Source organism: Falco naumanni, chromosome 7 (genome assembly GCF_017639655.2).
Source record: "Falco naumanni isolate bFalNau1 chromosome 7, bFalNau1.pat, whole genome shotgun sequence".
NCBI classification, from domain to species: Eukaryota; Metazoa; Chordata; class Aves; order Falconiformes; family Falconidae; genus Falco; species Falco naumanni.
In genome coordinates, this window is record NC_054060.1 from 42,304,069 (window position 1) to 42,319,455 (window position 15,387).

At 37.1% G+C, this 15,387-nt stretch overlaps 1 protein-coding gene across 3 annotated transcripts; it reads left to right on the forward strand.

The window, feature by feature from the left end:
- The first annotated feature begins 116 nt into the window (after positions 1–116).
- ATXN3 (ataxin 3) lies at positions 117–15,277 on the forward strand. Of its 3 annotated transcripts, none has more exons than XM_040600525.1 (11): positions 117–197; positions 3,717–3,881; positions 4,411–4,455; positions 5,812–5,897; positions 6,312–6,378; positions 8,778–8,865; positions 9,120–9,252; positions 10,362–10,537; positions 10,936–11,059; positions 11,809–11,897; positions 12,527–15,277. In XM_040600525.1, exons 1-11 carry the CDS (start codon positions 174–176, stop codon positions 12,619–12,621), a joined length of 1,092 nt encoding a protein of 363 aa, XP_040456459.1. In that variant the 5' UTR covers positions 117–173; the 3' UTR covers positions 12,622–15,277. The 3 variants fall into 3 exon arrangements, with proteins under 3 accessions (XP_040456459.1, XP_040456460.1, XP_040456461.1); XM_040600526.1 differs by having other exon boundaries at positions 135–197; positions 3,721–3,881; XM_040600527.1 differs by lacking the exons at positions 3,717–3,881; positions 4,411–4,455 and having other exon boundaries at positions 139–197.
- The last annotated feature ends 110 nt before the right edge of the window (positions 15,278–15,387 follow it).

Here is a 15,387-nt window from a genome sequence, read left to right on the forward strand (position 1 = left end):
CTCGCCGGCAGGGGGCGCCGCCATGGCCGCCAGCCGGCGCCACGGCCTCATCCGGGCGGCCAGCCCAGCCAGGGCCCTGCGCGGATTGGCTGCAGCCGGTCAGCGAGCAAGGGAGGGTTTGATTGGTTGGGGAGGTCACGTGAGGCGGGGGTTGCTGGCCGTTGACAATAAACATGGAGTCGATCTTCCATGAGCGGGTGAGTGAGGGACGGGGCGAGCTTGTGCTTCTGAAGGCTGCCGGCCGGCCTGGGGGGGGTTGTGCCGCTGGCCGGCCGGCCGGGTCGGGAGTGCTTTCTCTGAGGGGTGGCTGCTGTGTCTCCTGTCCCTGCGCTGGCCCGGGGGCAGCCCGCGATACCCATGGGGTGCGCCTGGCCCCTGCGCGGCCGAGCCCGCTGCCCCTCCCCGGGCACCCGTCAGGTGGCAGGGTGAGGCGGCGGCGCGGTTTGCTCTGGCTCGGGAGAGCTGCGGCTCTCCCGCCCGGCGGTTCCAGAGGCTCGGCCTGGCTCGGCGAGGGAAGGAAATGTTACCGGAGATCAAAGAGAGTCAGGGCTGAGCCTCGGCGTTTCCTGTCGCACGGTGGCTGCCTTTCTTGGGCCTTTAGAAGTAGACCTTGCGTACAGGAAGGTGCAGGCTACAACTGCTTGTGTTTCTTAAGAGAGAGTTCGCGTGGCTTGGAAGTGAGCATGAAGATGAGCAGCGGCAGGCAGGTGTGTCAGTGCTCTCGGACACATCACCTAGCCTGGCTTGGCTGGGGTTCTGTAAGGAGCAGGGAGAGGGAGAGCTGTTAAGGAAATCCTGATTTATGTACTGTGCCTCTGAGCTGAAGAGTGTTTCCTTGTTTGGAGGACCAATGTTCCTATGACCTGCTGTGGTTTATCCGGGTTCCCAAATACAAGCTATTTATGTTTTCATGCTACTCAAATATAGTTGGTTGTTTTGATATATTTGCTAATGCTTCTGCACTGCTGTTGTGTTAAGATTAACATTAGTTTTTGTACACTGTTCTCATGCATAATGGTTTGTTTTCTTGGCAAATAAAGCAAAATAATTGTAACTTGATTTTAAAAAACAAAAAATTTACAGTTCTGAAACCCACAGAACCCAAGGAGTGTTCTTTCAAACTAGGTTTGGGTTGCAAAACTAGGCAAGCGTTGTGTTAAGCAGCTGCTGTTCAGAAGAGGAGTATTGGATTTCAGCCATTATGGTCTCTGATACAGTGACCTTGAGTTCCAGTCTAGATTTTAAAATGAGTTCAAAACAAATGTACCTTACTGTTATCTGGCCTATCGTATAATGAAATAATAAATTTTTAACGTCTAAGTTTCTTTCTGGTTAAATAACAAAACTGCTGACATTGAAGTGACAGAGCATAATGCATTCAAAGTTATAAACGGATTGTAATTTGTAGTTCCTACAGGTTTTGGGCAAGTGGAGGGTACAGTCTTGGGTCTCTCACATATGAAATGTACACTGCTCCCTGGTTAAGTTAGTTATACAGTTACAAAGTTATACCAAATATTTTTAGCTTGTTAAATTTTGACTAGAGTAGTAACAATAACTGAACCTCTGGCTTCTTTCTTAAGGGATCATTCCACCCACCCACCACCCACCCTATCAAGTGTTGTCAAAATATTTCAAGTGCTGCACACACACACACACACTTGAATCTGCCCACCGTAGATGTTCCAATAAAAAGGCACGAAAAACATGGTATTCATAAAAGCAATTTAACAAACAAAGACCTAAGGAACATGGCATTTTAACAGGGGCATGATGGTAACAGAGAGTGGGTCTTAAGGAGCACATGTCTTAGAAGATGGTCTTTTCTTTGATAAGATACAGGTGGTGGAAAACATTGAAAGCAGGGCAACTGTTTTCATCAAAATAGGTTTTGACAAGGGGATTTTAGATTATGGAAATACGCAATATTTTCTGGGGAAAAAATTGACGTTAATGTCTATTAAAAGCTGTAAGATCAGTTTTCTGCATTTTTCACTTAATATGTACTAATTTTGTGTATGAGCATTAAAGTTTATTTAAGATAAAACACTACAAATACAGAAAGGTCCTTGTAGTGAAATTAAGATTTAAGCCTGTGATACAACTAATTTTCAAAGGTATTTTAATACCTCTTTGTTTCTAAATCAGTTTCATATAATTCTGGTGGAGAAACCTGTGATTCTTAAGCAGGTTCTTCTCTTGTAGTTTTGTCATATGACCAGCAGCAGGGATGTGGTCCTGAAGGGACAGGAGCTGGTGTTTAGTCTTGAGTAGCTTGTGTGGGAAGGATGTGAACTGGGGATGGCTTCTGGATTCAGTTGAACCCTGGCTGTACAGCCAATCTAGCTTTAATAACTTGCTGCTCAGTTAAGTGATGAAGCCCTAGGAAGATTCTGTAATCTAGGGTTAAGTTTTTGAGGTTCCTGCTGTAAGGCAGATCATGGGAGACGTGTGCATATGATTTGTATGAGACTTTCAGGAAAGTTTAAAGAATGTTCCTCCAAGGCATGCTCCTGTATTCTTAGGTTCTGTGGATTTCCTGGGAGAGGGAGGTGCTCTTTATTTTTGTTGAGGAGTTTTAGTTTTGTTTTTAATAGAGTGCATGCACATTAGCATTCTTAATGCAAATAAAAATGAGGACTGATATTAAAACAAGAGGAAAGCAGGATTGTAAAGAAAGGTTGCTTTTCATAGGAAAGACTAATTTGGTTGGTTTTTTTTTTAACAAGGCAGTATTTTATTTGCACTTACGAAAATGTTGGAGCCTGACATGCATTCAGATTATATATTTTTTTTATTTATGCAACAAAATCATGACTGACATTTCAATTTTACTAGTTTTTAATTTGGGTTGACAGTCTAAAAATATTATATTGCACTTCCATTATTTCCAGTGTGCTGAATATGTAACAAAGTGACTGAAGTGTTTTCTGTTTAAATGGTTTATTAACAAAAAAAATTTTCATTAATATGCTAATTTCTTTTTTATGTTTTCTTGTCACCTCATCATTCTTACCAAATTTTTAGAAGCAGTAGCATTAGCTTCTTTTACCTAGCTCCTATACATAAATTTCACGTGGAGAATGAGCTTTACTGCTCCTCCAGTACCTAATCACTTTCTTGGCAATAAAAAAAATGGTTATAACCTGAACTGGGTGAGTAACCTGAAATGAAGGAAATACATTCTGAAAATGTGTATTTTAAATCTGTCCAAAGTCCTAATGGTTTACTTTTCTGTAGCTACATGTGGAGAGCATGTTGCTGATAGACACACTTGGCAGGGAAGAAAAGTTAAAGTATGAGAGACCATCTGTTGCAGAAAACATTTGTTACTGGGAAGTACAGATCTAAACTGTTTCATTTCCGTGTGGTGGTGATTTGGAAGAGGACAGAATCCATTGTCCTGATGGCTGCAGGGTCCTTGTTTGATTTGGTCAGGCCACTGGGAATTTTTACAGTGTTTTCAAATGTAATATTTTTACATAAATTTAATTGAGGGAATAAAAGGGGGGGGGGGGAGGGCTGTTCACATCAAGTTGATGGGAGGGTTGTATTTTATGCCTGGCAGCATAACACATCTGAAGAATATATGGCATTCTGGGCGAGTGGGTAGGGCAGGAAGTTTGCCAGAATGAAATGGTTGAGTTGCTTTACAGAGTAAAACATTAACCTGATTTTTTGGTTGTCTTTGGTATTTTTGTCTCCTCCTATGTTAGCAAGAAGGCTCATTGTGTGCCCAGCACTGTCTGAATAATTTGCTACAAGGGGAATATTTTAGCCCTGTTGAGTTATCCTCTATTGCACAGCAGTTGGATGAGGAAGAAAGAATGAGAATGGCAGAGGGAGGAGTGTCTAGTGAAGAATATAGAACATTTTTACAGGTAAAATAATCTTAATTTGAGATTGCTTGGTATTCGCCTGAAATCTTGTGTAGAACAAATGTGTTCTTGCATAGCTAGAGGAGGTTTAATTCCCAGTGCTAAAACTTCATAAATTTATAGGCCTTTTAATTCACTTATCTTGAATCTGGCATTTTCAAATGTTACTAGTACAGCTTTACAACAATTCTACAAAAAGCTACACCATCTTTGTCTTACAGGTAGGAAGGTCAGACATGGTGAGGAGGAGGATCAGCAATTTGCTTTTTGGTTTTGTAAGCCAGTGGCAGAGACAGGAACAGAAGTTCCCATGCCTGTCTGTCTTTTAAGCACTGAGAATTTCTAATTTAAAGGTTTGAGTTTTTAATTAATAAACTTATTTAGGCATTGTAATCAGCCTTACAGACTAGGTCATGCTGAGTTGTTGCTTCAAGTATGTGCAGTTATACTTACTTTCAAAACTGAATTATTTCTGACCTTTTATGCTTACACCATTTTTCCCTTTTCTCCCTCCCAACTTCACACTGAGCAGCAGCCTTCTGTAAATATGGATGACAGTGGATTCTTCTCAATTCAAGTAAGCGCAGCTTTATACTGACAGAAATTTTTTTATGCAGTATATTCTCTTATATAATTTAAATGGCATCAAGTTTTTTCATCTAGTTTCCTGTTTATAGGGTTAATGGGATTAAGTGCTGGACTTGCACATCTTCATTCTTTTTTCCATTAAGAGCAGTGACTTGCAGTTCTTCAGTTCATAGGCCCTTAAACACATAATAGCACTGAACTGCAAAATGACACCTGCTGGCAATAAACTTGATTTCAAGTTGCTTCTGGTGGGCACTCCAGGTATAGATCTTGACTCCCATAGACTACTGGTGGAAAAGCAGAGTTGAGATTGTTTTCTCAAATTATAGACTGTAAAGCCCTTGGCAGTGGTTACAGGGTTATCACAGTGGTCTGCAGAATGGAAAAAGCTGTGATTATCTCTGCATTACAGTTTTTATAACACACTCCAGACACTTTAGGGCTGGTGAGCTGGGTGGGGGGGTGGGGGTGGGGTTGGTGGTTGGTTTTTTTTTAAGGACCATAATGGAAAAGTAATTAATAATAACTACTTAAACCAGAAAAAAAAAAAAAAAGAAAAAAATGGTATTGGACACTGAATTGAGGCTTGTGTCTAGACTGGAGCTGTAGGCAATGCTTTGCACCTTTGACTGTCTTCTGAGCTTTCAGAGGTGCTTGTCAATGTTCCAGAATCCCTTGAGAGCTTCTTTTCTGTTTTTCTGTTCAGTGAAAAACCATTAACAGATTGGCATTTCTTGTGTTCTTGTTTGTGCTGCTTCCATAGCTGAAAAAAAATGCTTCCTGATATTCTCTTTTTGTCCTGTTATTGCTTTGCTCATTTGCTGCATAGTCAGCTTACTGAAAAGAAGATGAATTGTTAATTTAAAATTTTCTACAGCATTATTTCAGATGCTTTAAAGAGCTATTGTAAAAGAGTTTGTTCTAATATACCTGACTGATCCTGTGACAATCCAGTGGTGCAGAATTTCAATAGTTACTGTGGGGAAAGATGACATATTGGGGGGAGGGGAGGCAGAACAGTGTGTTGAGAGCAGAGAGAGAGATGACAACTTATGAAGTGTCTGTGGGAGGTGAAGTTACAGCTTTGTCTGGGGGAGTAAGCTTATTAACGCATCTCAGGTAAATTCTAGTTTTACTACTTCCTCTTAGATATGGTATGTGTGTTATGTTTGTGTGTAGATTCATGACAACTGCATTTTGAATAATGTGATTCCTAGATTTCCTAGCAATGTCTTGAAATCAAAGTTTATGAAAACAACATAATTGTTTATAGCAGCTAAAATGGTTGCATTGCTTACATTTGATTTGACCAATTTGACTCATGAAAAGTGCTATTTTTTGACAGGTTATAAGCAATGCCTTGAAAGTTTGGGGTTTAGAACTAATCCTCTTCAACAGCCCAGAGTATCAGAGGCTTGGGATCGACCCTATGTAAGACTTTTTTTTTTTTTCTTGGCAACCTGCTTTCATTTTACAGGAAAATAACACACTTAACCTGTGGTTTAAATCATCCTTTAAAACTACTATTTCAAGCTCTGTTGCATTCTGATGTTATCTCCTCTGTCTTTACTTTTTTCTTTTATGGGATGTATATGAGCATCTGTCCTCTGTGCCTTCATGATATCTCAGTATCTGTGGCATCACAGGTATACAGAGATTTCAGTAACATTGACAACTTCCTAAATGTTATAAAAGCAGTATGAGTACTCTGTAACATCAACAGTTATGTTACTGAAATTTTTAATATAAGTTTAAATTAGTGGTAGCAAAGAACTTAAACATTAATATGCACTCAAATATTAGAGTATTTAATGTTATCTATACCTTTTGTTTTTCTTTTTACAGAAATGAAAAATCATTTATTTGTAATTATAAGGAACACTGGTTTACAGTTCGAAAGTTAGGAAAACAGGTGACACTGTCTTTCTTTATTTAAAAATTGACTTCACAATGGGGGTGGAAAAGTGGTTGCGAGTAGACCATGTGTTGGCCTTTTGCAAGCTTTTGCTGCGGTTTGCTTTAACAGTACCCCATATTAAAAAAAAATAATTAAAAAGTAAATGTTTGTTACATCACAAAAACTGCCTAACATTTTTTATGAATGTGAGCCTGGGGAAGGATCCTAGGATCAGTTCCTCAGTGAACTTGTCCTCTAGGGAGCTACAGCTCTGGTAGAGTCTGTGTGGTGTCTTAACTGTTCTTTCTTTTCTGCATGAAAAGTAGCAGAAAAATTGTAGGGGGTGGGTGTGGAGGTTGAGGGGGAAGGAATCCTAGGCAAGGGTTAGGATCCCTATAGAATGCAAAATTTAATGCACTGAATTATTGACGTTGAAAAAAATAATTGTGTTTATTTAAATGGACAGTAGTTATAAGAGAAAGTTCAAATTTCAAATGTATTCATATTTATGATTGCTAGTATTTAAGAGTAACCATCAGGATAAAGTTGAGGAAAGTAAAAGAACAACTTCACACTGTTTTGGAAAACTTTCTCAAACAATTCTATTATAAGCAGGAAATAGCTGCTAAAGGTAAGGGATGGCCATACAAGTGTATGGTACATACATAATAACTCAGGTCACGTCCATGTCCCTTGTAACACCAATGCAGGTTCTATTTCGGTAGTCAATCATTGTTCTGAATCACACCGCATAAGCTTTTATACAACTTAAGCTGGTTTGGTGTTTGGATTTTTTGGGGGGCTTTTTTTGTCATAGAAAATGTTAATTAAATAAACATTTAGATTCTACAGTAGTGGACAGGAGTCTTATTTATCTATTCAGTTCACTTTGCAAGTGGTAGCTACCTATGTTGTCATGCAGATGTAAAAAAAAAATTAAAAAAATTTACTGTGAGTAAGCAAACTAAGCTTTACTCTTCTGCTTTATGTCTAAATGTTTACAGGCAATTTTTATATATTTGATATTAAAAAGGCTGAATGGTCTCTTAAAAGTATGGGAATGTTTCATATTATATATACAACCATGGTGGGTGGAATTTTGTGAGAGCACGTTCTAGCCCAAAATATTCTAAGTTGAAGGGGTGGATGTCTTTTGCTTGTACATGTGGCTTGTAACCACTTGAAGACAAAACTAGGTGTCTTAACTAGAGAGTAATTAGAAAAGATAGGCAAAATAGTTGCCTGAGGTTTGACCTGCTCCTATTACAGTTAAAGCAAAATGAGTTTGCTTTTTTTTATAGAAAGAAGTTTTTTATAGAGAAAAAACTTTCCTCTTCTATATTCCCTTTTAAAAGTTTGTCAGTAATCTGTCCATCGTATTTGTTCACATAACTTTTTATTCCCCACTCCTATGCTGTTGGTAGTCTTAGCCTTTCCTAGTGGCAAAGGGTGTTTTTGACAAATTGTGACAATGACAGAATGGTAGATAGTCACTTATCTGTAGTCCAGGTGAATTATAGTACGGGCCTGACCGCAAGTGTATGACTGCATATATTGAAGTTTGGGTACATAAATGCATTTTTGTAAGAATGAAGATAGAATTCTCCTTCTACTATTTGAAATGGTGCTTCTTGGTTAAAATTGGATATTATTGAATGAGTATGGTATAAAAAATGTTCTTCAGATTGATTGCAATATATGAGGGGTTTTAAAGGTAGAATATTTTGTTGTCCATGTTGATTATATCTAGAAGTACTATAAATAACTAGTTGCCTTATTCAGGGAACTAGAAATGATCTGTGTATATTTATCTCAAGCGTCCCCTATTGTAATATGCTGTACTGTCAGCATATTAAATTTGAGTTCGTGTTTAGTAATTTTTTGTATTTAAAAATTGTATCAGAGAAGTAAACAATAGTTTTCAGCATCACCAGCTAGTAAAGGCAGAATGTTTAATGAAGTATTTTATGGAAATAATTCAACTTCTGTTTCCTTTATCTATTAACTTGTTAAGATACAGCATTAACTTATGGAAGGTTTCTTCCTTCATTCGTCTCTGAACAGATTTAAAAGTAGGATTAAGCAGAATTTTAGAATGATGTCTGAAATAATTCTTCTACCATTATATTTTAGTTTACCTGTTTTAATCTGTTTGCCTGGTACCAGTGTTCAGTAATGGGAGAGAGCGTGCAGTGATTTCCCCAACTCAGGTTTCCTGTTAGCTGAAGAGTATTTGAAGGGTTGTCTTTACCAGAATAGGTTTTGTGCTTCAAAAGACTTTTAATTTGATAGTTTATGTTACTAGATTTATTCAGATATTCCATTATAGAAAATAACCACAATGTACAGAAATGGATTACCAAGTAATCTTTATGCTAATTTGTTCTCTCAAACCTTTTTTTTCTTAATTACAGTGGTTTAACTTGAACTCTCTCTTGATGGGTCCAGAACTAATATCAGATACATATCTTGCACTTTTCTTGGCTCAGTTACAACAGGAAGGTAATAGTAACTTGCAGATGTTAAATCTCATTAAATGAAAGTAGGTAATGATCATTATTTATTAGAACTTATGTATTCAGTTAACTACCCGTAGTTTTATGATTGAAATAGTGAAATAACCCAAGTCCTTATAATAAAAGGTAGAGACTTACATTGTAATAAATTGCACATCATTGTGTTCCATATAGTGTGCGTTTTTTAGAGTGTTTATGCATGCACCTTAATGCTATATACTTATGATTTATTTTTCTCAGGTTATTCCATATTTGTAGTAAAAGGTGACCTGCCAGACTGTGAGGCTGATCAGCTGTTGCAGATGATTCGGGTACAGCAGATGCAGCGACCAAAACTAATTGGAGAAGAGACAGCCCAGCCAAGAGATCAGAGGTAAGCTAAATAGAGACTTGATTTTAATAATGTTCAGTATGATTGGTTTCCACGATTAATGCCTACATAGAAACAACCCTCTTAAGAAGTAATTAGAGGTACCTTTAGTTCAATATGCTTATTACTGCTGCACACAGTAAAAGCAAGTTGGTAGAACACAAATGGTGTATTTTAAGTGGGCAAAAGCTATGTTAATAAGGATTCTAGCTTTCCATGTGCCGAAGTGTTGTATAGTGCACATTTTTAACTTCTTGATTACAGCATTTTTCTAAATACAGTAAAATGGGTTATCAAACCTTACCAAACTATGGTTAATAGTAATCAACCTATAATTAAGACTGGCTCGTGCATTTTGTCACAAGTAAAGAATGAGAAATGCCTATCTGAATTTGATATCGTATAAATCATACAGCATTCTCTCTCGCAATAATTTCACTGTAAATGTTGTGGTACTGCTCTGTTGTGGTGCATACTGCTAATATAAAACATCCTTGAAAGCATATAAAGTAGAACTTCTGCAATAATTTTATTACATATTCATAGTGAATAAATTGCATACTGATAAAAAGGCTTAAGGCTTTTCAGAGGAATTAAGTCATTATCTTTACAGAGTGGAAGAAATAATAAACTGGTTTTTGTAAATTGATGGAATAAAAACAAGATACTTGGCAATAACGTGGAAAGTGTGTATACTTCACAGAGGATGTGTTCTCCTAGTGTGGTCATCAAAGCTTCCTGAGGGGACCAGATGCACTGTTCTCTGCTGATGTAACTGTTTAAATAGCAATAAGTTTGAATAACATGCATTAGTGCTTTTTGTTGTCTTATGTTTTTGAAGTTTTTCCTATGGAATAGGTTCTTGTCAACATGTGCATGCATTTAGAATTGCAGTATTTTCATTTTTACAGCTGCAAGCTGTTCACAGCCCTTTTAAGCTTTTTCATGTAGAAATGAAAATACTTGTTTATGTAACAATTTTCACAATATAAACGTTTTTTTCCAAAGTTTAAAAAAAGTGGAGTTAAATCAGAAAAAAATCCTTTCAATCTCACAGTGAAAGTTAGTGTCATTTCTGTTTGAGTTCTGCTATAAATATGTCCATTTCACAGGCTACCCAGAAGTGATGTGGACCAAGCAATAGAAGTTAACCATCCCTTTGATGGAACAGGCATGTTAGATGAAGATGAAGAGAATTTTCAGAGAGCCCTGGCTCTAAGCAGGCAGGAAATTGATATGGAAGATGAAGAAGCTGATCTTCGCAGAGCCATCCAACTCAGCATGCAAGGTGCAGTGCTCATACAAATTTCATGTACATTGTTCATGTTGCTTATGCTTTAGGTGACTACTGCAGTCGGTTTCAGTCAGCCACCTTTTTGAGCATGCATCAAGCTCTCTGAGAAGACTGGCTTTAAAGCACAGAAGGAAAACCCAGAATTATCTGTAGCTCTCCTTTCTACCTTCTGAAGAGTTGTAACTTTCATGTTAGCATTGATCATTAGGGAGCAAGAATAAATTGGCAAAGGGTGGCAGGAGGGAAGGGGAGGAGAGACAGTATCAAGTGACGTTAGCTTAGGTGCTTATTTCTCCAACAAGTCTCTTTCTGCCTCTCAAGTTTGAAAACATTTTCTTAAACTATATTTCATTTTACTATAGTTAGTAGGATATGGCATGTTCTGGTTTTAGGTAGTCGTCGAAGTGAGTTCTCAGACTCTTTACCACAGAATGTTCTTCAGTCACCTCACACCAGTCAGACTGACTCCCTTTCTTCAGAAGAATTGCGAAGGAGACGGCAAGCATATTTTGAAAAGTAAAGTAGTTTATAAAAAACTGCATGTGGAAGTACATGTTGTTATTTTTCAGTGCTTTTTGGGTGTGGATGAGTTTCTGATTGAGGTACAGCTTAACTTCTCTAATGTTTTCCTAACAGTACCTGAATTTTGCTATTCCCAGGTGGTTCCTATGAAAAACAGAAACCTGTAAATAAGAGGGGATCTGTTAGTAGTGTAACATCAGTCTTGTGAAGAAAAAAAACATACATGTTATAGAAGTATTTTAAATGAAATCCTGTAAAATTCTGTAATTGTCTTCCTGAAGAAAAGTACTCTAAGACTTTGCTTCTGCTAATGATGCCTCTAGTGTGCATCACATGAAAGTGTTCTAGATGATATTTTACGTTGTTCTGGAGTACCTTCTTGATACATAGTTGGGCTATTGTTGTAGCTTTTCCTTATCTCTGCCTCCTAGAAATGGAGGAGATAAAGACCAGGGTGAAATGCTATGGATGGGAGGAGTTAGACTTTGCATGAGAGATTAAGAATGCAGAACATCCAGATATTGCGAAAACAGTGATGTTGGCTTGGAGTATAATGTTGGGAAGATAGGTGTCTGAAAGTTAGCAGGGTGAGACGATTGAAGAGATTTTTAGCTGCAGCAGTGTTAGTTGAACCAAACAGCTGCTAATTCTCAGTCTTGGTCTTCTTTACAATGAAATAGACTCGATTACAGGTTTTGTGTTGATGTTAATCTTATTCTCTTATAAATTTGTAACACTTTCAGGCAGCAACAACAGCTACAGCAGCAAGATCAGGCCCTGACCTTATATGATAAGCCAACTCTAAGCTCAAGCACTCCAGAAGCTGACCCAGGTATCTTTTTTTAAACGTATTTCCAACACTGAAATTTTTATGTCTTTTTCACTTTTGTGTTGCGCTCTGTTTCCTAGCTTTCCTTATCTGCCTACTTCCTCACTCCAGCAGCCATTCAAACTATGTAGTGAAGGAAAGGATCGCTTTGTTGAAAAGCCTGCTATGCTTTGTATGTCAATATCCTGTTTCACAGTGGACAGCATTACTGTTAGACCATTTGAGTTCTGGCTTTGCCTTTTGTTGTTTTGTTTGGCTTGAGCATTACAAATTGCAATCTGATAGGATTTGTGCCAATAATTTGTTTTCTAAATGATTCTTAAACTTGTATGACAGTGTAATAAACTTGGAGTAATAGCTGACAAATTACTGGAACCAGTTTTCAGTAGAATGTAAGTGTGCAGTATTGGGCACTGGTGACCCAAAATTAATGTGTTTCTTGTTACAAAGCCACCATTGTGGAGGGAAAGCTAAGTGCAAAATGTTCAGTGATTTTTAAAAACAAAACCAATTTTGAGAGTGGTGGAAACACGTGGGTGTGGGCAGAAGGAACAAAAAAAAAATCAATTTAACTGCAGCTGAGAACTAGCTCTATGTATTTATTACAACTGAAATGCATTTATTTTCTTTAGGAGGTGATATGAGTGAAGAAGACATGCTTCAAGCAGCTATGAATATGTCTCTGGAGTCTGTTAGAAACCACTTGAATAAAGAAGAGGAGAAATGACATAACTTTTGTTTTCCCTATTATTGTCAAAACACTATGTCTCCATTATAATATTACTGTGTGGATGTTGCACAAGCAGGGTTCATTTCAGAGTTCTGGAAGCAGGAATGAAAGGGGGGCTGGAGGTCAGAGTTAGAGGGTGTCTGCAAATACAAAAAGATTGCACTAATTTAGAAAACTGTAGCACTCCTATTACAGAACATCTGTTCACAAGAGTAGCTGTTATTAAAATTACTTAAACTATTCACATGAACAAAGTTAGACATGTGTAGCAGCTGTAATTTTTGTTTAAAAAGCAAGTTTAAATTGAAGAATCCTATTGAAAATACAAAGGTTCTGAAAACCAGCATCAACCAATTTCCTTCACTACTAATGGGAAAACAGAAGTAGTAAGTTGTACTCATAAATGACTAAGTTCTTTATAAGATATCTCTTAAAATGGGAAAAATAATAAATTTCTGTTTATCTTAGGTAATTTATTCTGTGAATGTTTATTATGAATGACTTAATATCAACTTTTTGATCCTGGTGTCCACTTTTGAAATGACCCATTCTACAGGAGAAACATGAATCCATAAATTTCGTACTTTACAATTCAAGATAAAATCTTTGTTATATTCTTTATTATGATGTTACTCCTGCGTCTTTCAGTGACTTCTGACCTTCTGTCGCTTTCTGGTATCACTTAGTTCCAGCTGTAAAATTTGCAGATCCATGTTTAAAGTGGGATTTTTGCATTGCCCTATTTCTTGGCAGATAACTTGCCTTCTTTGGTTTGGTGTTTTGTTTTTGTTTTCTTATGCTTTTTCTAGTTATGCCACTGTCTTTACTACAAAAGTAGCATGTAATCAGTTGGGTTAAACAGGTTTTCTACCTCTTTTGGAATCTTTTTCCTCTTCAAGCTCAACCCTTCATTCTGGCGTTTCAGTATGAAAGAGCTGTAACTGAGTCTAGGAGAAAGGAGGAGGGGATTTAGGTGCCATAAAGTCAGTGCCACACATGTAAGGTGCATTCCTGCAGTCTGAAATGACCCCTGTGCAAGTAGTTCTTTTAAGAATGAATATTTATGTCTGTGTGGATTTTTTTCTGAAATGTTTTTTATGAGTGTCTGTCAGAATGTTGCAGCTTTTTCAGGAATGGCCTTTATTCGTGCACCTTACAAATTTTTACCATGCTGTTTCTGATCTTGAGAAAAATTGAGGAGCAAAATATGTGAGATAGCATATGCTGTTGATTGGAAGACATTTGCTTTGATACCCAGGATGAATGTGTAACAGGGTGACCAAACCTGACTTTCAACTTCATTGCAACAATTGAGATATGTTTCATTTTCCTAAATGGTGCTTGAAATACAAATTCTGTTTACATATAAATTATATGGAAATACGTTGTAGATAAGAGTATGTAAGCTGTAGTCCACTTAATGCATTAACAGCACAGGCATTCTAAGAATCTTTTGAAGATAACCCCAAATTACTTTATCAAAAAATTCTAAAGTTATATCATTGCACAATAGTAACATTTAATTAAAATTAGTATAAAATGAATGGTAGCTAGATGGAAATATACATTCAGCATCAAGTAGTACTGTACGTGAAAGGGCTCTCACCTCTCAGTAAAGATTTGTTTACAGCAATGTTTTCTTGATAGCTTATTATATTATACATAATTGGGCTAAATTCTGTTCTCCTTACCTGTGTGTTGAATTTCCATCAGTGTCACCAGAAACACTGGTCTGTGTGAGACAACATGGATTTTGACATAAGACATGACTTTTTAATAACTGATTTTAAATTTTGTCTTTTTAAAATAATCTGCCCTGCACATTATAATTAATATCTGTAATGTCTCAAATTAATACAGCTATACAGTGGCTTTAAAAGTCCATGTGTGCATATGCCATTTTGAAATGCTGTATTTTTCAGGATGCAAATTTCTGCTTTCAGTTTAAATGAAACTGAGAACAGGAAAGGAATCTCTAAAGCACTGAATTATTTCTTTGCTCATCTGTACATTATCCACAGCTTTAATTTCCCTTCTTTTGTTGTGCCATAAACTACTTCTGAAATCAGACTCTCATTTTTATACATAGGTATAAGCTGGCAATTTGATACCAGTACTTGGAACTTGGACCTTTTATCCTCTATTATGAGAATATAATAAAAATGTATTATTTCTAGAGCTATATAGTGTAGCAGCCCTATATTAAAAAAAAATCTAAGCCCCTTGAATTGCATTAACTGTAACCCATGACAATTATGTGTTTTTGTAATCACTAAAGCATGGAGGTTTGCATTTGAACTTTCATGTCATTTTACTTCATCACCCAAGTGTTTTAATATGTAGGGAATATTAAGTAACAGTGCCTGAAAAGCACAACTGCGTCATTCATTACAGGGCTAACCACATTACTTTCTGTGTGGCAACATTGTTGCACTAGAAATACCAGTTTGATTTTCAGAGGAATGTCAAGTTTAATGAAGCAGGAGTATCTGCCTAGTCAAGCAGTTAAGAGATAGCAATTTAAGCTATGTATGTTAATTGCACCAAAGGAAAGGACTAATAGTAATTGCTGACAGTGCATATTTTATAACCCAGACCTAAAGTTCAAAATGTGTGGACCTGCCAAGAACCTGTCAATAAAAAGCTGATCTCATTTTTTGGTGTGCATTCTTTCAGTGATAAACAGTTCTCAACGTGGCTGAACTATGCTCATAAGGCATTTACTAATTTAGAGCCTCTTTCTAGTGTTATCTCTATTATTGC